Raw genomic sequence first — 22,747 nt, 5'->3', positions numbered from 1 at the left:
GCAACCACTGTCCAGTCAAGGAAACTGAAGATTTCGAATACTTTAAAAATATCCCTAACTAGGTGGTAAGGCTCAGAAGACGAAAACATAACTTTTGCTGCATCAGAAGGCCAAATGACGAGCAGGGTCAATCAGACCAGAGAAGTCCCCTTGAGAGGAGACAGAAACTCCCAAGGAAGGAGCTTCCCCGGTCGTACAAAATACATACCTCCTTTTGGAAAACCGAGAAGGAGAACAAAATACAGCTTTGCCCAACTCCCTCTTCTCAGACAGCCAAGAGTCGATCCCCGACAACGTTTTCTTGGACATCTTGGACGAGATGGAGAGAGCCACCTTCGGGAGTCTAGTGGTGCTCGAGGACTGACGTAACAAGAACGCTGACCCCAGAGAAGAAGGGGCCGCGGTGGAGAAATATGTTGGGAAGTAGAACAGAAAATAATTCAATAATGAGGCATAAGCTGATGAAGGCTGTTCTCGTTCAGGTTCCTCCTCTACTGAAGATACAGTGGAAAGTGCCAAATCTTGCTGCAGTTCTTCTGGTTTCGAAGATGAGGGTTTCTTCAACCGTTCCAGGATGTTGTCCAAATATTGGTGAATGGGAAGCAAAGAAGAGTTTTGGGGTGCTGATGTACTTGCAGACTTTGTGCGATCAGCGACAGGTGAAGAGGACATGGCCTTGGGGATCTGTGACACAGATGGCACCAAAACAGGTTGACCTGCAGCAATAGGGACATCTGAATCTGAAGCCTCAGACTCGTGTTTCAATCCTGGAGAGCTGGGAGTCAACGGAATGTCTGGAGCTATGGCACGAACTGAACCTGCAGCAGGGCTTATGAGCCAATGGGAGCTCGGATCCAATGGGAGAGGGAGATCCCAAAGCGTGCTTAGGAGCCAATTGGCACTTGGGAGCCACTGGACGCTTACAAGCCAATGGGCACTTACGAACCAATGGGAGCTCTCTGTTGTCCCAATAGCTGCAAGAGGGCTCTTGATCCTTATGGCAGTTACGAGGTACCGCTGGATGCATGTCCACAACATGCCTCTTCAAAGGCCTAGAAGACTCCTGAAAACGTTGACCCTGTCCTTTGGGTTCAGAATCCGAACCACTGGAAGATAAGGTGTGATCCAATTGGACACCTTTCCAGCATTTGGTTGCTGAAATCTGGGAAACCTCAAGAGGTTTGGCTAAGGAAACTACTCATGGGCAAACCCCACCGACCTCCCTTGGACTTACAGTTTGCCTCCTCCCAGGTGCAGGGGAGTTTGGCAGGGACCTCTGTCTAAGGAGCATCAGTGGGACAAGTAGCCATCCCCTCCACAACACTAACACCAGCACTTGCATTGACACTTGCACTTGCTTTGTCCAAAAGAACTCTTACAGAAGTTCCTATCTGAGCAACAGTACTTACTAAAGCGTCGAATTTCTTACCCATCCGAACTCTGAGACTGGTGAAGGCACTAAGTTCAGAGGGAAAGGAGCCAGGTAACGGAGTTGTAGGAAAAGTGAGAGAAGTAGGAATCGGGGAATGAGAAGTCAAAGATGTCGAAAAAGCTGGTTTAGGGGTAGAGGATACTTTCCTAAGCCTAGCTTTCCCTAATTATCCAAATGACTGGTCAACACTTTCCATTTGCTTACGTCCCAATCCTTACATTCCTCGCAAGTCAAGTTGGGGGAACATACTTGTCCACAGCAGTGAAAACAAATAGAATGTTCGTCATATTTAAATGAAGTCAAGCTAGTATTACAGCCATTGCTGCAATACTGGTTACTGGTCACACTCGTGTCTGACATAATAATCCAAATCAGTCCAAAAAATTGAAAAAAGCTAAGCTATGAAAATATAGCTCAAAGGCTACCAAATGAAAGAATACTTCACAAAATCCTTCAATAGACAACCAAACCATCCGGTGAAACTACTCCTGAATTAACAAAACAAAGCTGCTGAACAACTGATGTTCAGTCATCAAGCGGCAGAAACAAACTGAGCTCTTCAGCTACGTTGTACCTATTCTTTCCCGAAAGTGGGCAGACCACTTACCTGCACCAAGACAAGAGAGTGCTGCTGCGAATATTCAAATCTTAGGCTGCCGTTTAAAGTAGAAACTTATAGCTAGATAATTACTTGGTAAGTATATATTATAAAATAAAGTTTTATATATACTTACCAAATAATTACACTTATTAGTTTCAACTCATACGACAGCTAAAATTTTGAAATCTGCAGTAGCACTACTTTTGATTTGGGTAGGTGACTAGCCCCGCCCACTTTTGGGGAAAGTGTCTATCTATACAAGCATGACAGAAAGATTATTATTATTATTATTATTCAGAAGATGAACCCTATTCATATGGAACAAACCCACAGGGGCCACTAATTTGAATCTCAAACTTCTAAAGAATATGGTGTTCATTAAAAAGAAGTAACAGAAGGTAAGGGAAATACAGAAAGAAAATAAAAAACAAATTAACTTATTAATAAATAAATAGATAAAAATTTAGGTAAATTATCAGAATACAGTACAAGGAGAATTGTTTCAGGGTAGTAAAGCATTGCATCTCCACTTGAACTTTTGAGGTTCCATTTGCACATCTTCAGAGAGAGTCTTCCACAGTCCAGCACCATGAGGAATAAAGGATCTCTGGAGCTGAGAAGTTCAACAATGAGGTACATTTACTGCATATTGGTACTGCTGTTCGGCAAATTTGGTTGCTCCTGGCAGGAAAAGAGGATAAGGGAACATTTGTGATTGAGGGCAAATGCCAAATTCTTTACGAGAGAGAGAGAGAGAGAGAGAGAGCGGGGGGGGGGGGGGGTCTAAATAGCATTATTTTAATATATTTCACATATCTTGTAACCACGCCTGTTAAGTAGGGAGAACTAAATTACTGTACAGTACTGCAATTGGCTATGTTTTTGTTAGGCTAAGCCTAAAGTACTGTACTGTATGTACATTTTTAGAAGCAAGCTGATAAGCTTATATGGAATCGCTGTTCACTGTACCCCTAAGAGAGGGTACTGTGCTGTGTTGGCAATAAACCAACCTTTGTTACTTAGTGGATTTTGTTACCAGGAGGGCAGACAACCTAATTGCCTGTTAAGTTGAGGTGCCAGTGAGTTATGTTGTTCGGACTTATTATTCTATTCAGGTTTCCTTGGAATTTAAACATGGTTTCCATCAGCCACAATAATAAATTCTTCAATACCATACAAAATGGTTCATAACATATATATCCATAATTTTAAAAGCATCTTTATTATCCTTGCAAAGCCCTGGGTCAGGTATGCCATAGCATCTTATATGATAAGAAGCAAATCCCAAAAGTCAGGTAGAACTCATTTCTTAGATGAGGTTATGTAAGTTCAAAGGGTCCAGGGAGACAAAATCCCCTTCCTGCATCAGGCAGGAACTACTTACTTGGTGAGGTTCACTTATTTTAGGATTAAACCCTTTTAGCCTCTGATGCATTCAACTTATTTTCCTCTCTGTCTCTCGTGACATGACATATGAAGCATATACTTTTACTACTACTTCACCAATGCTCTGTGTTGATCACACTTTCATTTTCCTTAATCCATACACGAATGTTCTGTGATTATTGTCACCACCAAAACTGTTGAGGTACGGATAGGGTTACACAGAAAAAAAGTGGTTCACTCTACCAACCAATGATAATGATAAACACACAACACCACAAGATAAGCAATCGAAAAATTGTTTGCTCTATGTTTTTGCAAATGAATTTGTCATCCTATTACAGTTTGTAGATTTACGAGTGTATACATTTATTTGGCCTAGACAAATTGTGCAAATTAACATTAAGTAGGGTTAAACTAGCAACTCTGATAAAAGAAACCATGCAAACAAATAAATTCCTCACCATTTTTAAGGGAAATGAAACAAAAAAGGGATTGATTTTGACAAAGGAAAAATCTATTTCTGGGGGAAAACCTGTGTCACCCAGTGAAATGGTTCCAATAGCACACATTTCTAGGTATAACTATTGCTAAATATACCAGAGAAAAAGCTATCCACAATGCTGGGGTTACTACCCCCGGGTCGAGCACCATAATGGTGTTGGTATGCACTAGGGGTGAGTGGACACCACTATCACAGGTCTTCATCCTATAGATCTCTCTATTCTCAAAGCCCCAAATTTGGGTGAGCCGTACCAAAGATTGCCTCCCGCTCACCCACTAGATACCCTACGCGACCGCCATTTTCATCCCAATATTAGCACCCACCAAGCTTGGTATACCACCCGGGTGGGAAAGGAAGTGCAGGGATGGGTCACTGGGTGACACAGGTCTTCCCCCAGAAATAGATTTTTCCTTTGTCAAAATCCCTTTTCTGGGCTCGACCTGTGTCACCCAGTGAAATAGTAACAGAGAATCAGCCATACAAGAGCTTGGTGGTATGCCCCAAAGATTACCTTAATGGAGCTAAATAAAACTAAGAGAAAAATTACTGTTTTAATAGTCCCAAATTATAAGATCAACAACATAATCAAAACTATAAGGCACACAGTCTAAAAATTATAAAATAACCAATACCAAGACACTTAAGGCTAACAAGTTATGATTGAAAACAGGATATCCACGGTACGGGTAGGAGTCAGGCTGTGAAGCAGGCCTGACCTAAAGGCTAGAAGCAGGGCAAGCAAGCGAGGCAGGTAGGCTAGAGAATATACCAATAGGTAAACGAGGATTACAAACCAAAAGGACAAAGAAGTTACATAAACTAGTCTTGAGCTGGACCAGGAGGAACAATACTTCCTGCAGCTACTGTGGAATATTTAAGAGCCTCTAGGGACTTAAGATAGTGGCGTTTAAATACTGTTGGTGATTTCCAGCCCGTATACCTTTTAAGGTCATCAAAATTCATGTTATGGAAATAGTTAGCTGAGGTGGCCACCGCTTGAATATCATGTACCCGAGGTACTGAATCGGGGTTTGCCTGTTTAATAAAATAAAGAATTTGTTACCTGATGGCCTTTAAGGAAATGGTACCTCCATTTTCCCTAACAAAAAGAGGGCCTGAAATTCTCTTAGAAGTTCTATTTAAATAAGCTTTTAAAGTATTGACTGGACATAAAGACAGATCCTGTGGAAGGGGAATAATCTTCCAAGGAGACCATCTATTTTGTGGATCCTCATTCTTTGCTAGAAAACTGAGGTCCGGAGACAACAGAACTTCACCTGACGGGAGGAAATCAACATGATTCGGCTCTCTAGAAAGAGCAGACAGTTCAGAAATTCTAGCTCCTGAGGCTAGACTTACTAGGAATAACGTTTTCCTTAACAGACTCAGGTATGACCATAATTCGTTATCAGTGTCTGATGCCAATTTAAGTACGTCATTTAAGTACCAGGAAACCGTGTGTGGATGGGTTGCTGGTCTAAGACGAGCACATGCTTTAGGAATTGATGAAAAATATGAGTCTGTAAGGTTAATATTAAAGCCATGTAAAAATATTTTTCTTAAAGCAGATTTTGTTGTAGTAATAGTACTAGTTGCCAATCCTTTCTCAAATAATGATCTGAAGAAAGAGATTGCTAGGTTCGTGGTCATTTCATGAGCTTCAGATTCCCTCAGAAATAATGCTAACTTTTTAACTGCTGAGTCATACTGTCTGAGAGTAGATTCCCTCTTATCTGATTCTATGAACAGTGTATTAAGAGGGTCAATGTTAGCGTCTTTCTGCGCTGCAAACTTCATGAAGTCCATAAAGCTAGGGCATTCAGAATTCTTGAGGAAGCTGGCACAGTCCGAGTTTGCACTACTTGTGTCAATCTTGGATTGGGGATCTGTTTGTGCCGGAGCTTCAACTCTAGCAGTAAAGGAAACCAACTGCTCTTCGGCCAGTTGGGTGCCACAAGTGCTACTTGACCTTTGAATGATCTGAGTTTGTGTAAAACTTTCATCAACAGGTTTATTGGTGGAAACAGATAGATCCTTTGCCATCTGTTCCAGTTGATTGACATCGCATCTGTGGAATGAGCTAGAGGATCTAGATTGGGAGCAACGTAACACGGAAGCTTGTGGTTGCTCTCTGTGGCAAACAGGTCTACCTGGAGACCCGGTACCTGAAGACAAATCCACTCGAACGACGTCATGTCCAAGGACCATTCCGACTCCAGCGGGGTTGTCCTGGACAGTGAATCTGCAATGACATTCCGAACACCTGCCAGGTGGGTAGCTGACAGGTGCCAAAGATGTTTCCTTGCCAGAGAGAAAATTGCAATCATTACTTGATTGATATGGCTCGATTTGGAGCCCCCTCTGTTTAGGCAATGCACCACTACTGCACTGTCCAGCACCAGTCTGATGTGAATCTGTCTGGCTGGATGCAGTTTCTTTAATGTTAGAAATACTGCCATTGCCTCTAGAATGTTGATATGGAACTGGCGGAATACTTTCTTGTGTTGGGAGTATCCTCCCCATCCGCTTAGGGAAGCATCTGTATGGATCACTAGTGATGGAGGGGGAAATTGAAGAGGCACTGACCTTGCCAAACTCTTGACTGTCGACCATGGTCGAAGCCTCTTCCTCAATATCTGCGGAATCAGAGACAGCTTGTCCCTGTTTCTGCTGTTGGCTCGTTTCTGCCATACCCTGTTTATATCCTTCAGTTTGGCTTTTAGTAGCAAGTCTGTTACTGAAGCGAACTGAAGAGAGCCTAGAACTCTTTCCTGGGTGGGACGAGAGGCTCTTTTGTTTTTGAGGAACTGTCTGGTAGCTTTGGCTATTTCCTTCCTTTTGGCTGGCGGAAGTGACAGTTTGTGTGTGTTTAGGTCCCACTGGATTCCCAACCACTGAAATTGAGCCGCCGGAACTAGACGGGATTTCTTCCTGTTTATTTGGAAACCCAAGTATTCCAAGAAGTTGATTACTGTGAAAGTTGCTTTTCGACATTCCTTGACGTTGGATGCCCAAATTATCCAATCGTCCAGATATGCAGCCAGCATAATCCCTTGGGCCCGTAGCTCTTGGACTACTGTCTCTGCCAGTTTAGTAAAGATTCTGGGTGCTATGTTGAGCCCGAATGGCATGACTCTGAACGAATATGCTTGTTTTCCTAGTCTGAACCCTAGGTAAGGGGAGAAGTTTCTCGCAATTGGGACGTGATAATAAGCGTCTGAAAGATCTATAGAGGTGGTGATGGCCCCACGGGAAGTAGGGTCCGCCTGCGAGATTGTAAGCATGCGAAACTTGTCGCATTGAATGTATAAGTTGAGACGAGACAGGTCCAGAATTACTCTTTGTTTGTCTGAGTCTTTCTTCGGGACACTGAACAGACAGCCTTGAAATTTCAAGCGTCTGACTTTCTTTATTGCCTTCTTTTGCAGAAGTTCTTTGCAAAGTCCAGTGAGTCTTTGGATGGATGTTGATGGAATCTGACTGGCGGGAGGAGGCCCTTGCTCCAGCTCCATCCCAGTCCTTTGGAGATTATGCCGTGGGCCCATGGGCTGAAGGTCCAATGGTCCATGAAGAGATATAATCTCCCGCCTACCTGTGGGGTCTCATTGATTGGGAGAGGCCTTACTTCCTCTGCTTCCACAGCCTCCTCTTCCACATGAGAGAGGTCTGGATGCTGCTCTACCTCTGTAGGCAGCTCTAGCCCTGCTTCCCCTCGCACACCTATTGTAGCCCCGAAACGCCCCTTGGCTTTCAAACGAGGCGTTGAAAGCTGGGGATGTCACGAAGGCTGGCGGAGCAGAAGCTTGCTGAGCCGGCTGCATCAGTACGAACTGCTGCTGAGGTTGTGACTTGGATGTAGAAGGCTGGCTGATCTGTGAGACCGGTACCGCCTGAAGCACTGTTTGAGCCTGAGGTTTCTTATAGCCCTGGAATCTCCTGAACCTTTTCCTTTCCTTAGGTTGAGGTCCGGAGGTCTCAGAGAACTTCCTTTTGAAAGGAAGGCCCCAGCAAGAGCGAAGACTCTGGTTCACTCTAGTTGCCTCTGCCATAACATTATTGACCTCATCCTCTGGGAAGAGGTTAGGTCCCCAGATAGAGCTCTTCATGAGTCTATTGGGCTCATGCCTGATGGTGGCGTCTGCGAAGATGTGTTTCCGGCAGTTCTGTCTCGCAACCACAAAGTCATAAAGGTCCGATTGGAAGGACGCCAATAACGACTTCGTGAGGACCTGAAACAGGTTCGTCATTATAAGCTAATGCCGTTACCTCTGAGATGGTGATGGAATGCAGGAGCGACTCAACCTGCACTTAGCCTCAAACTCCGCCTTGAGCAGAGCCTCCGGAATTCTGGGAAGATGCTCGCTGAACAGGGTGGAGGTACACTGGATCAATCTTAGTTGCCAGAGCTCCCAACCAACACTCCGAATCTCCGGGAAGAGAAGGGAAGTAGGATCTGGATGGCTTGCTATCTATCCCAGCCTGGAGGGTCAGCTCTGCAATCTTAGTCGCAGGGGTAGGGAACCACGGAGAACATCGTGAAACTTCCCTTAAAGGGAGTAAGTTTCGTGTTCTCACACTCGCAGTCGGTGAGAGTGCGATTAGGGTGGATTGAGCTTGGTCCCTGGGAAAATGACTGTTTCTTTAGGGACCTTATCAGACCATAATCCAGGCTTCCTCAGTTAACCTGGCAAAGCCTGGATAGGGAGGCACTAGGTCGGCTGGAAAGAACTCCAGTTCTTCCAGATGACGAGTGCCCAAACCCTCAATAGTCAGTGTGCCATTATGCAGGGGAGCATGCGGGGCCAGCCGCCACATGTTTCCCTTATCAAAGGGGGGCAGTTTGGAGGCATCGGGGACAACATGTGATTGTTGTGCTGCTTCGATCGAATGAATCCGGAGAGCAAGCTTTCCTGGGCCTGCACCTTTTGTGCCAATGACAGCACTGACTCTCCGAGGTCTGCAAGCTTGTGACAAGCTGAGTCGAAAGATCTTGTAGCCTAGCTTCTACCTTGAGTTGATCCTCTGCATCAGCAGTTCGACAAAGGCCTCAGAGTCAAAGCTAGGCTGTGGGGGCTTAGCCTTTGAATCTCTGGACCTCGACCCTTAGAAGAGGGAGTAGTTTTATTGAGGACGCCACCGGTTTGGGACCCAGTGACGACCTAGAGGGAGCTGGCGGATTAGACCTTTGAGGTCTAGAGGACTTTGGTAAGTCCTTCTTTTCAGAGATTTCACCTTGGGCATAACAGACCAAGATATGTCCCCAAGGTTAGCTGACTTCTGAAATCCCTGGAAGGAAGAGGAAGAAGAAGAAGGTGAACTAAATAGGGTTCTATTTAAACTAACCTCACCTGCCTCACTTACCACCCTACCTTCTACCTGTTGGTCATCCACACTCATGGGTTCCAGGTTGATGTTAATAGCCGCCACCTCTTCCGCCACCTCTCCGCACAGGTTGTCGTCTTGGGAGGGCTGCGTCTCTTGCCTGATCTTCTCGATGAGTGGGGCGGCCAACTCCCTCGGTAATGTGGCGGAGATCCGGGCACCTGGATAGAGGAGATTACAGATCTCCTCCGACAGCACGCAGGGGTTGCCAGATGCAACGTTCCTCCCAAATCCGCTGACCCAGGTCTTCAGGGTCGACAGCGAAGAGGCACGGATTGCTGGGTTAGACTGGAAGAGAAGGTAGGACTTACTGAAAATATTCTCCCAATTTTCATATATATATCTATATGAGCCATCAAAATCAAAAAGGAGACTAAAGGTTAGCAGTCTCCTATCACTTACCGAGTCATCGGACACTAGCTCGTAAAGAGCATAGCAAATTTCACAGCCATCCGGGTGCCAAACAGTCAGGTCCCCAACATGCACTGCACAGCTGGAGTGCGAGCGGCACACCTCGTGGCCGCAGGGTTGCTGGAGAACGGCCGAGCACCCTGGCTCCTGACAACGTACCATCTGTAAGTGGAATGATGGTACATGAATATCATTAAGGCAAGACCCGCCGGACTAAGTCCGGCGGTCACTTTTTACCTTAACATAGATTATGGGTGATGATACATGTGAATCAATAAGGCAAAACCCGCCAGAACTGAGTCTGGCAGCAAAAGTCTAAAAACATAGATTATACTACCGAATGGTTAATTACTATATATATGTTATAAACATGTAATCTATGATACTCCGCCGTGATTAGTCACTGAAATCTCATTGTGTCTCATAATATGGGATCGGCGTAATAGGGGCGGAGTAGGGGGTCGCATATAGCCCCTTCTCAAACGCCCATGGCGGAAACCATAAAATGGAAACCGCCAAACAACAGTGACCCATACCCACCGGAGTGGTTAAATGGACAAAAAACAACAAAAGATCAGACTAGCCCGGCGGAGAAGTGAATTCTAACATACCGTAACTGTTATTATGCATCCACGGGACAATGTTCGACGCTCCAGCTACTAACTACTAAAAGCAATTAGAAGCGAGCTAACGAAACACCGCCCGTAGGGGAAAGGTAGTTGAGTGGCGGAAACCCGCGAATAGCGACCGGTCAGGTGGGTAGCACTATAACCTCCGGGGAAGCCGACTATAACCTCCTTACGAGGATGTGCACAGGCAACGGGACCAGGCTACATACACGGGGACCAGGCTACATACAAAAATACGGAGTTAACTGATCCTAGCCTACCCTCCAAAAACCAAAGCATCTTGGCCTGGTCAGGTGTGGGGAGAGAAGGACCTACGTCCTAACTCAGCCACACTCCCCAAAACCGAGATAGCTTGGTCAGGTGGCAAAATATGAAGTGAGGAGCCCTCTCACTAATCTAACCTTACCTTCCAAAAACCTAACGGCCTGGCCAGGTGGGCTAAATGTGAATGAGGAACTCGCTCACTAGCCTAACCTCACCTTCCAAAAACCTAACGGCCTGGTCAGGTGGGCTAAGTGTGAACGGGGAAACTCCCTCACTAGCCTAACTCCCCCCCCAAACCGTAAGACGGCCTGGTCGGGAGAGCTAGGTAGCCTGAATATCGTGTAAGAGCACTGTCATGCCTAGCCTCGGTAGGTTAGGCTAGTTAACTACCTTATATTAGAGTTAAAACTACCTAGTATATGAACAACAAAAATATACAAGTTAACCATTCGTGATGTGGGTTAGCCTAAAGACTAACATATATAAATACATATATAAATACATAATTGACTCGGCGGCAGAGAAGGTCCAGGAAACATGGGTTATATTGGTAACGTTAGGTACCAAAATGGACTCCCCTGACGCTGAATCACATGCATAAATTAATCCAGGAATGGACATGTCATCCATCCTTGTACATATCAGCTATCATCATGATCAAATAATTTACACCATCGAGAAGGTACCAGCTCGCTGGTGGAGGAAGGAGACCAATAAAAAGACTCAAATTCTATTATCAGAAAAGGGGCGAGCCTAGATCTGCCATGATACCCGGATCCTCATCTCCTACCAGCGACATGGTAAATTCTCCAATTAAGATCCAAACTGAATGGAGTATAGATAAAAACTAGGAGAATTCGTTCTTTTAATAGAAAAGTCGAGATGAAGGTCGAAAACAGGAAAGAGGCACACATACAGCCCACGCTCGGATGCGTAACAGAACTGTTTACACTGGTAAACAATATTTACGTACAATTCATAATTACAATGCCTCTTGCGTTAAACAAACCAATCAGAAATAGTACTCAACTTAGATGGTAGGAAACTCTCGGTGGAGGACATGATGAGCTGCCAAAAAACAGAACACAATCACAATGCAAAAAGTTTACGTGTTCGCGTGGCTTGTGCTAAAATTGGAATGAAAATGGCGGTCGCGTAGGGTGCCTAGTGGGTGAGCGGAAGGCAATCCTTGGTACGGCTCACCCAAATTTGGGGCTTTGAGAATAGAGAGATCTATAGGATGAAGACCTGTGATAGTGGTGTCCACTCACCCCTAGTGCATACCAACACCATTATGGTGCTCGATCCGGGGGTAGTAACCCCAGCATTGTGGATAGCTTTTTCTCTGGTATGTTTAGCAATAGTTATACTTAGAAATGTGTGCTATTGGAACCATTTCACTGGGTGACACAGGTCGAGCCCAGAAAGAATAACCCAAACCACCTACCTTCAATTACAAATCCCAAAGCACTGGATCATAGGTTAAACCTCTGATTTTCATCTAATGCTGCCAATTATTTTACATGCACTAGGTTAATGTACCCAATTATGCTAACCTACAAGATAGCCTAGGTGATTATACTACCAATGCCTGCCCTAGGCTCATTATCATCATTAACATAGTTTAACCAGACCACCGAGCTGATTAATGGCTCTCGTAGGGCTGGCCCAAAGGATTAAAATGAAATGGAGTACCAAGTTTGGCCATAGGCCAAGCACTGGGACTAATGATGAATGAAAAATGAAATTTTAAAAATAAATATGCAAAAGGCATGTGCTTCTACACTAGAACAAACGTACACATTAAATACATTTACTAAAAAAATTAAAACTAAGTAATGATAAAAATCAGAATAAAAGCTCAGCTAATTGGCTTTGTTTAATGCAAATTTCTGTATCCTATGCTTTAATATAACTTTCTGTATCCTAAACTCTAAATTCATCAAACAGATTACCAGAGGCTTAGGACCTAGCTTATATTACCCAATACCACAACACTATAGGTTAGATGTACACAATATGGCTGCTGTAACTGTTAAAAATGTGCCCATCCTCATCCTGGTATGGCAAACTAGTACCTACTAATTGTCAAGACAATCATTACAGCTTTCAAGAGTGAAATATCATTGTCTAATGTTGTGAACATGTATACATGACATGTTAGGTGCAAGATGGAGGGGTGGAATGCAGCCATTTACATTTATGTCTACCGAGTAACTTCTGTACATACTGAATAAATAATACTGTAGATTGAAAAATGTAAAATGACCTTGGGAAAGTCCTGCCACCTAGTGGTAACAGAGCAACATCAAAAACTACACTTTACATGTTTGAAATTGCATTTTAACACCTCTCACCGCAGAACGGCATTTGACAATGAGAAAATATGGCAGTAGTTATAACAGGGTTACATGCCAATCAAACCTGGCCAGGGGCCCTTAACACTGGCCAGAAATGATGTAAGTAATATTTACAGGGAAACAAAATGACAGTAGTAGGCAACAAGTTAAAGGTGTAAATTTAATATTATATAGATTGCCTACACTGATGGAAAGGAGGAGTCAGGGTTCCTTGGATTCCACAATTTCACTCCACATTTTGTGTATATGAACTGTCTTCATAAAATACTAAAGCCCAGAAATCCTTCTGAAGAGCAGGGTTAATGGGGGAGTCCTGAGAATACCCTGGTTGGTCAGGCAAGGGTGTATCTTCTTGACAACATGAAGATGTTCTTATCCAAAGTCCTCAGGAGAGAGAGGAGAGAGAGAAAAAAAAAAAAAAAAAAAGCCTGCTAATCAAAGTAGTATCCAGCAAACCTACTCCCTATGCTGGTCATGTCCTCCTAAAGGGTAATAATAATAATTAAATTTCATGCCAAAAAACTGGAACCAACTTTTGGCAGCTCATGTTTTATGCATTTTTTACCATTACTGTTGTTACAAACTACTCATCTTTGCATTTACTGAAGCCCCTATATGTTCCAGTTATTAACTGAACCCTGCCCCCCTGTGAAAAGCTGGGGTTTGCAGGGGTATGGGGAGAACCTAAAACAAGTGAACTGCACCAACAGAAATGGTATAAAATGAATACGTCACTGAATAATCAGTTGTTGAAATATATGGTTCATGTCTATAAAAAGGATCAATCACCAAACACATTATAAAGGGCAAAGAGTCACAAGGCTAAATACAGAGATACCTACTAACCTAATCTCAGGCATCAGGTTTTCTCTGACAAGGACTAACTCCCAACCTAACCTGACCTTTGGGTGCTGGAAGTCATAAAATAGAATACAAGAATGCAACTTATCCTTAAATTCCACTATCTTTCAAATGTATAACCTTACTGTTGTATGAAAGTTGTTTATCTGATTTACATATTGTATTCAGCCTGACCTTTCCAACTGTTACTCCAATTTAAATCTCTTTTGCCGCCAACTATTTTTTTCATTACAAAATCTATGAGAAGGGCAACTGGCACAGGTGAAAGAACATTCCTTTAAGTATCACCCCATCTATGTAAGTTCACTTGACAAGACCCCATCTACATTAGCTTAGTGTCTAGGCCTACTTTTTTCATGAATAATTTCAATTATCTTTAAATAAGACCATAATGACCAAAGATTTGACATAAAATTGTCTGTGGATACTGTCAAATGCCTTCTCATATTCAACAAAAGCCAGAGCAGATTTTCCAATTTCATGCACAACTGTGCAATATAATGCACATAAATGATCTGTACATTTCCTGCCTTTTTTAAAACCAGCTTGTTCATCTCAAAGTATTTCATCAATAACATACTATCAAGCCTTGAATTCAAGGTTTGATCATTTAAAGAGTTCAAGGGCAGAAACAGCATAATGTATATATAAGTTAAATGGGGCAAAATGGAGTTTTAGAATATTATAAGCATTGTAGGTGGCCTATAAAATGCTAATTAGAATGGATACACCTTACCATAAGCTACCCCAACCTAAGATGGCACATCCCAAGCCATCTGGCCATTGAGGACATATAGGCTAACCTTTCTTAAAAACTATACTAGAAAGCTAGTATTTACAGGGATGCATTCTAACACCACATCCTTCCTGACTGGGTACAGGCAGCAACAACCGGAAGTTTAACATAGGCTATGGGCCAGGTAAAACCGAAAACTATTACTGCGGCCTAGTACCCGCCAATCGTTGATTGGAATATTTACTGCCTTTTATTTATGTTTTTTATTATGTTTATTATATCTTTTGTTTATATTTAGCTTTGAGCTCAGCAATGTAAAAAAAAAAAAAAAAGCTCAAATCACACAAGTTACAAATTATACCAGTGCATAAAAGGGATCATATTTACATAACCATTGGGAAAATAGTGCTACCTGTGAATTCGCAAACTTGTCAACATGTATGACATTGGAATATAAGAAAAAAAAATTTAACACTAGGCCTACTTGGCAACGTTACGCTGAGTCTGAGATTTTGGACAATACTAAAAGAGTTGTGTCGCCTCAGATTTGAGCATAGCTGTACTACTAAACATGGTGCCTCTTTTGCACGTACACTGGTAGTGACTGAACAAGTGGGAAATGGTGGCAGGCTAGTTTCCAGTTTTATCGTGGGCAGCACCTTGCCAGTGGTATAAGAATTGAAAGCCTAAGGCGAACATTTTGTTTATATCACCTGCACACGTTTTTTATCCACCTTATTTTCTATTTCAGTAAAACCATGCTAGGAACATCTAGTCTAGTCTAGAACTAGACTAACCTATTTCTGCTACATTAGTTTACATCAGCAGCTAACTTTGGGGTATTTCTCAGTATTAGCTCTGCAAGGCCTGTATGGAATGGTTCCGCAAATACGATAGACATTTTTGACCCATGTGCTCAAGAATGGAGTGATTAAAGAAATCTATTATAAAAGGAACCATACTAACCTAACGTAACCTAACCTAACCTAACGTAGTAGGCTGAATTATTTAACTTGGGGGTTCTGGCCCTCAGACCCCCGGCAAAGGAAACTCCATGTTTCACCAAAAGTTGCTCTATAACAATGCACATGCACAATAGCAAAAATATAATCAGTTCTGATGTTCATTACAGGTTAAAATCAGTCGAGCGACAAAAAATATCGGTACATGCTTGATAAGCAACCAAAATAGCCTACGGTAGAAAAAGTCAATTTCCAAAGTAACCAATACCCTACCCGACGTGGAGCTAATACTTTGCTCTACCAAGTTTGGATATAAGACTGGGTAGCTAATTAAATTGTCACTGTCTGCCAGACCTCTTTCTATGTTACCAGAAAACCCTTCCCTCAGCCCAGTCAGCATGTCACTTTTTAACCTAACCTTTCGATGGTAGGCCTAATCCACAATCTTTCCCCCTAGGCCTGAGGAAGTCTCAAATCACAGGGGACGAAAAGAAACCTTATCTAGAATGGCCGGGGTCCATTTTTAAATTCGTACGCTTACATGTACACTGTGATCACATTTTTCCTCGCCTGTACCAGCGGAAGGTCAGCCTATGAAAATGGAAATGGGCCAACAGTAGCTGGAAGCCTGGTCCAACCCACTTCTACTTACACGTAGCTCAAGCTTTTGGGCAGCGGATTCCAGCTCCATTTTTTATGACTAAAGGAAAACTTCGTGGTGTGTCTGTTCAAATGTGCTAGCTATAGGCTTCTCTTTGTTAATCACCTTTAATTTCTCTTTCTTTTCTGCTGTAGGCGTTTGCGAACCGTTAAAGTACGGGGGTAACGACTTAAGTTCGTTGCTGACCGTCAGTGTACTGTTGGAGATTGACAATTGTAGTTGCAACGGCACCTCCTATTCCCGCATAACATTCTTAACCTAATTATAAATTGTATATATGTATATATATATATATATATATATATATATATATATATATATATATATATATATATATATATATATATATATACATATACATACATATACATACACATATACATATATACATAGGTATATGTATGTGTGTGTTTGTTACCGTTAAAAAAATTAGTCATTCTCGTTTTCATATTATTATTACTACGTGTTTGGCATTCTTGGCACAATTCTCTCCTCCTCTTTTCAGAGGAATATTAATTTTATTTACGGGTAGGCTAACAGGTGCAGACTTGGTTCATAAATCGACCCTGACTTTCAGTGATAGCACCTTCCCACACTAATGACAAAATTCATGCAAAATTAACACACCATTAACATTTAGTTGAATTTAAATTGTGTAACATCAACATAATGCAAGGACCGGTACACAAATAGGAAATACTACCCAATTATTTCTTGCCATTTCTATTAACACTGGAATTCATGAAACCAGATTTCACCCGATGATTCACATACGTACTAGAAAAAAGCAGTATGATGAGATATGTTATATTCCATCCGTAGAGTTTTTCGCTAGCTGTTGATTGTGACAAGTGATTGTCATTTATCAAAGCATGTATGTTGAGTGGATTGATTAACATTGTGGCTGTTCTGTTATGGACGCAGTTATGCCTAGATTGTGCCTTCGCCACATGGACAAAATTACATCTAGTAGTACGAACTATGAAGAGCATTCTGTGTGTGTATTAGAAAAACAATCTTTGCTGAAAAGGAAAAGTTATTGAAAGGCTAAAAGACATGTCAAGAACGTAATCTTTTTTATATTGATATAGATATGATAAACGCAGCCTCTACCTATTTGGAGGTTCGTTTGTACATCTACATCCAAATGCATTTATGAATATATAGAAATAATGTGAGAATCAGAGAGAGAGAGAGAGAGAGAGAGAGAGAGAGAGAGAGAGAGAGAGAGAGAGAGAGAGAGAGAGAGAGAGAGTTCGTGTGACATCTTAGGTGGTTATTTAATCAAATGGTGGCGTGATGGAAACTAATTGATTTGTTCAAGAGTTTCTTATTATAAAAAAAAAAACAACATAAGACATGAAGACACAGAATGCTTATGACATCATGATAATCATAAAAATTGTTTGGTTTAAAAAAAAGTCAGTATATCAGCATTACTGTAGGCTACAATAGGAATTGCACAACTACGAGTACATCCAATAGTAAAGATTCCCTGTCCACGAATTATGGAGAATTTTGTAGTTTTGAAATTATACAGGATATCAAATGACTACACGTACTTTAGATAGAAATAATGCAGTGTACTTAATTACTTTTCTTTATTTTTCATGCCAAAACGTATCTGGATGTCAATTTTTTTGGCATCATTGTTTCATCACAGAATCGAGGAAGAGAGTATAAATAAAATTCTAGCTCATGGAACGGTTCTGATCACATGACAGTAATGAATCACGCAGGAAGTGGATGATTTTTTTTATCTTATCACGTAATAGTTTTTTGTATATGTTTAAGCAAAATTAAACGAGGGAAAATCTGTACAACTTTTGGACATTCTGTTTCAGTTGATAGTAAGCAATGAGAGAATATGATAATACATAAAGCATAAAAAATATCTAAAAATGTAGCTATATTATATCTAGTGCTTATTGTGTTTTGTGCCAATTATAGCCTATGATTGCCTTTCGAAGACATCGAAAGCAAATAAAATCAGTAAACATTCTATGCCATATACTTTCAAAATATATCAAACCTGAGGGTGACGGTGCTTGTGTAAGGTTTATGCTTGCTGCACGAGGGTTCATCCAAGATTCAGCCATTAAAACATGAACGTGGCAGTAGCAGTTCTGTTGTTTTACCTTTTGAATTGTTGGGGGATACAGATTCATAGTCTTCTTCCCCTTCCCCTCTCCCATCATGCAGCGGGACCAATGCCCCCATAGAGCCTCCCCCTCAACCCGCAGCCATCCCCACCCTGTACAGTCCACTAAATAGCCGGCCGCGCCAGATGTCTCACGGACGGATCCCCTTCGACCCCAAACAAAGACCCAACCATCTCCACCATTCCAGGCTCGGGACCCCTTCCCATTGAAGAGGATTAACCCCCTCCCCCCGGTGTTTTATGTATATTTCCGTATGCAATATAAATAAGGGGAAATCTGTTTTCCGTCTGGGCTGACATGTAGGTTCACACGAGAATATAACAACTCTTCAAGAACGGAAATATCTCATTAAAAGGCCCATTTTATATCTGATGCATATTAAGTTTTCTGTCATATGATTGTTCTCCAGATGACACTCGAAAGCAAGTGGAAATAAGTGAAAAATCTATATTACGGTATGTTCTTTGAAAAAAATGATGTACAAACCTGCAAGTAGTAGTAGTAGTAGTAGTAGTAGTAGTAGTAGTAGTAGTAATATAATAATAATAATAATAATAATAATAATAATAATAATAATAATAATATTATTATTATTATTATTATTATTATTATTATTATTATTATTAAAAACACATTATGATCAGAATAATAATTAACAAGCAGACTGGCTAATATCGACATAACGTCATGTAATCTAGAAAATGCTTCAGTTTAGCGCTCAGTATATTATGCACAGTTCAAATTCGGTCGTAAGTGCAACGATAACTTGTAAACGAAAGTAAGAGATATAAAAGATACAAGTGATTTGTATACAGCTGAAGCATTTAAGGTGTAAAAAATTGGTTGCAGTGTACCGGATATCTAATCTTAACTTCTCTTTGATTCTGTTACACGTTGTGGAAGAGTCCCCTGATGTGTAAAACCTATTTTGGACTGAATGGCAGCTTAGTAAAGGTATGTGCACAAATGAAAAAGATTCTCAGAAGTATGCATTAACAGACATGTTGGTTTACAAATTCATGTTCATCTTTGATCAGGAGAGAATTAAATGAGGCTTAAAAATTGAGTACCTCTTATATTACGTACGAATCTGCAAAAATTTTACACGAGACGTTGTCATGTGTTATAGCTATGATCGACATAGCTTTAAAATGAAAAACAGCTCGATGTACGTTAACGGATGCTAATAATATGTTGAGTGTGCAAATACTGCAATAAAGCCACATTTAATAAATAAAAAAAGGTTAGGTCTTTTGCAAGAGCATTTAAGACATTATTCCAGGGCCTTTCCTGCGCGTGACTTCCGGTATCAGAAGTGAAATTTATCCTTATTCACTTTCAAAAGAAATTTGTTGGTGGTACGACAGATGCAAGATGAAGTCCGAATTTACAACACTTTGCTTTCTTGATGATGGTGATGTGGAAACTCTGCAATTAGCAACGACTTGAAGGCATCATATCTAGTCATAGTCATCCATTGACTCATGTCACCAAAGGAACAAAATCTTCGACCTACGGACGTCCACGACGTTTGGCTCAGCGAAAATGCCAGGCCTAGCCAGTAATTGGTTCCCAACCTAGAATGAATATGGAGAATTTTTCACACCTTGCCCCTGTATTGTTTCCACACCTTCAAAAATTCAGATTAGTCACAAAGACGTCCATCACTTTCACGAGGGAATGGCGTCTTGAAACAGTGAAGTTAATAATAATAATAATAATAATAATAATAATAATAATAATAATAATAATAATAATAATAATAATAATAATAATAATAGATAGATAGATAGATAGATAGATAAATAAATTAATAAATAAATAAGTAAATGAAGAGCTAATGGTTAGGTGTGAGTAGCTACTTAATGGGAACTGAATCTGGGAACTGAACGAAGTTTGCGGAATTGACCTCCCAGGGCCTACACCGTGTTAGAGATACGAGTTTGTCAAAAATAAAAAAAAAAAAAACAGGCGCATATACAGATGTTGTTAAAGTAATATACAAATGGAGGATTAGCCTAGTGTGAATAAAAGTGGAGATGGAAAATAAGTAAAAGGGAAAAAACCTAATAAATGAAAGGGGGCGAGACATGGATGTTTTGTCTCATAGTAGACAAGATAATTAGTAGGTGCCTGACAAAACATGTTTTTACCCAAGCCCTTCTTAGTTTCGGGTATGGCGAGAGTTCGAGACGTGTGAGATGTTTGTTATGTTTTTAGAAGGTAAGACTTTTTTTGTATTTAGTCTGTAACATCCAGCTTTTGACAAGGATTCATTAATCCCGGTTAAGCAAAGTGTCTGCCTCTCTGATCAGTCGGCTGCGGAAATGAGTGTAGAACCATTTTTAGAGTATTCTTGCGCCCATAAGACTTTATATCAGTATTGGTACTTTATATCAGTATTGATATTTGGGTTGACATCTTATTTCCCATTGGTGGTGATAATGACTTCAAGTTTGGTAATGGTATGAGAGTTTTTGTTGGTGTTAATACTAATCTTGATATCAATATTGCTGTCATATAATACAATTATGAGAGCAAAGAGTAATTTTAGATACACAGCGAAAGTAGCAAGAGGTAAAAAAGGGAACAATTAATTAATAGAAAGAGCAACTAAAGACTTGTTGTTCAATTAGAATGAAAACTAGAGAGTGTTATAGAGCAGGGAAGCAAAATGAGTCGCTTGTTAAACAAAACGGATGAGAACTTACTTCGATAAAGTCAATAGTAGAGAAGGATCTCTCTCTCTCTCTCTCTCTCTCTCTCTCTCTCTCTCTCTCTCTCTCTCTCTCACACACACAGCTTCTTATAGATTATGTCCTGAACTTAAATTCATGATTTTCTTCTGTCTTAAAAAGAAACCATCGTTTTTGCAACTGATGATTAAAACGGAGAAGATAATTCACAGCTACACTATTTCAAATCTTTGTCCACCATTGAGGAGTTCGTTTTTCTGATTTGCATTGATATTATTGTATATAAATATCCATCACGCAGGGTTGTCTGAGAGATTGGTTTTGAGGAGAGGGGTCGTTGGCCCCGGCTGCATTCTTGATGACAGAGGCGAAAAGTGTTGGCCCCGCCCAACTGGTAAGTTTGGTAAAGTACTCATAACTTGGTGACTTTCCCTGGTAGTTTATCATTTTTCTGTTTCTTTTGAGAAATGCCTACTGTCAGTTATCCTCCATTCGACACCTGGTTCCTTGTTGTCTGAGAAAGATTTTTGGCCTTTGTTGACGATTTCCATCCATCTAAGTCATACTGGGAATGACCGTTTTATCCTACATGCTCATTTTACCAAAGCGTTGTTTTTAAATTTATTTAATAAGTTCAGGTGACGACCGTGCATATTTACGCGTACATTAAGATCCTCAGTTGGACAATAGTCTTTTCTACGTGATGAATTTCAAGCAACATTTTGGTGACTAGCTTTCTCTTGAAACCATGCTTCCCAGAAAAGGAGGCTGAACATTACTTGGGAGGTCGTCAAAACATACCCCAGGGAGCCATTTTCTTATTTTATGAGCCAAAAGGAGCAACGCTTCCTCTCTTCACCTTCGTTGCTTCTTGGCGTCATTCCAGACACCTCACGTGCATTAACGGTATGTCCGTGCAGCTCTTGCGTGGCTGATGGTCTCTTCCTTCATAAGCAACAGCGTTATTCCGTAACGGTATACTGTTATTCGTTTCTTCTTATTGATCGTCTTGGGCCTTTTATCTGGAGTCTTTCCATTTTGCCAACTTGGATGATAAGATATCTCAGAATATGAAAACGACCGTCGGGGGAAAAAAAAAGATATTGCAAATTTGACGAAAATTATTGGCCAACATTTTCCTTGCCAAATGGTACCTATAAGCCTGGTAAAACACACACACACACACACACACACACACACACACACACACACACACACACACACACACAAGGTTATTAGCTAAATATCAGTCAGTTCAACGATTATGTTAGCGAATGACTTGCAACTGTATTTATCCGAAGAGATTAGGTTTTAAAAAAGCACTGCATGGTCTACAAAAGAAAGCTTGCTGAACAATTGATAAACGATTCATATCCAATTCAAGGGTTCACTTATGGTGGCAGAAGATGCTAAAACTAAACCATTGTGAGGCGGAATATCCTCGAGCGGTTTCTATTTACACAAGTAATATTCTCTATTGAACTCTTGTCACGTTCTGCAATTTAGACTAAATGGGGCGGAGAAATTTGAATAGAAATTGGAGTCTTCTAAGGGTATCTGTTTCCCTAATAGTATTGCCTGGTATTTGAATGGAGAGAGAGAGAGAGAGAGAGAGAGAGAGAGAGAGAGAGAGAGAGAGAGAGAGAGTTACTGTGTTATTTATGAACTCCTATCAAAGAACCTATACGCGTCCTTGATTTAG

The 22,747-nt window shown here is 41.1% G+C and overlaps 1 protein-coding gene across 3 annotated transcripts in view; it reads right to left on the bottom strand.

Moving 5' to 3' along the window:
• TBC1d7 (TBC1 domain family member 7) overlaps positions 1-16,433 on the bottom strand; it is a 41,810-nt gene extending 25,377 nt beyond the window's left edge. The window contains exon 1 of one of the 3 annotated variants that reach the window (XM_067120667.1): positions 16,293-16,433. Coding sequence is in view for 1 of the 3 variants with exons in the window: in XM_067120669.1 (XP_066976770.1) it covers positions 16,179-16,217 (39 nt within the window). In the remaining 2 variants the exon portion in view is untranslated. Of the gene's footprint in view, positions 1-16,067 lie in introns of all 3 variants that reach the window. The other 2 variants (XM_067120669.1, XM_067120668.1) reach the window with 2 other exon arrangements.
• Positions 16,434-22,747: the final 6,314 nt, after the last annotated feature.

Source organism: Macrobrachium rosenbergii, chromosome 2 (genome assembly GCF_040412425.1).
Source record: "Macrobrachium rosenbergii isolate ZJJX-2024 chromosome 2, ASM4041242v1, whole genome shotgun sequence".
In the NCBI taxonomy this organism is placed as follows: Eukaryota; Metazoa; Arthropoda; class Malacostraca; order Decapoda; family Palaemonidae; genus Macrobrachium; species Macrobrachium rosenbergii.
Note: the sequence above shows the minus strand (reverse complement) of the source record. Positions and strands in the feature narration are given on the sequence as shown.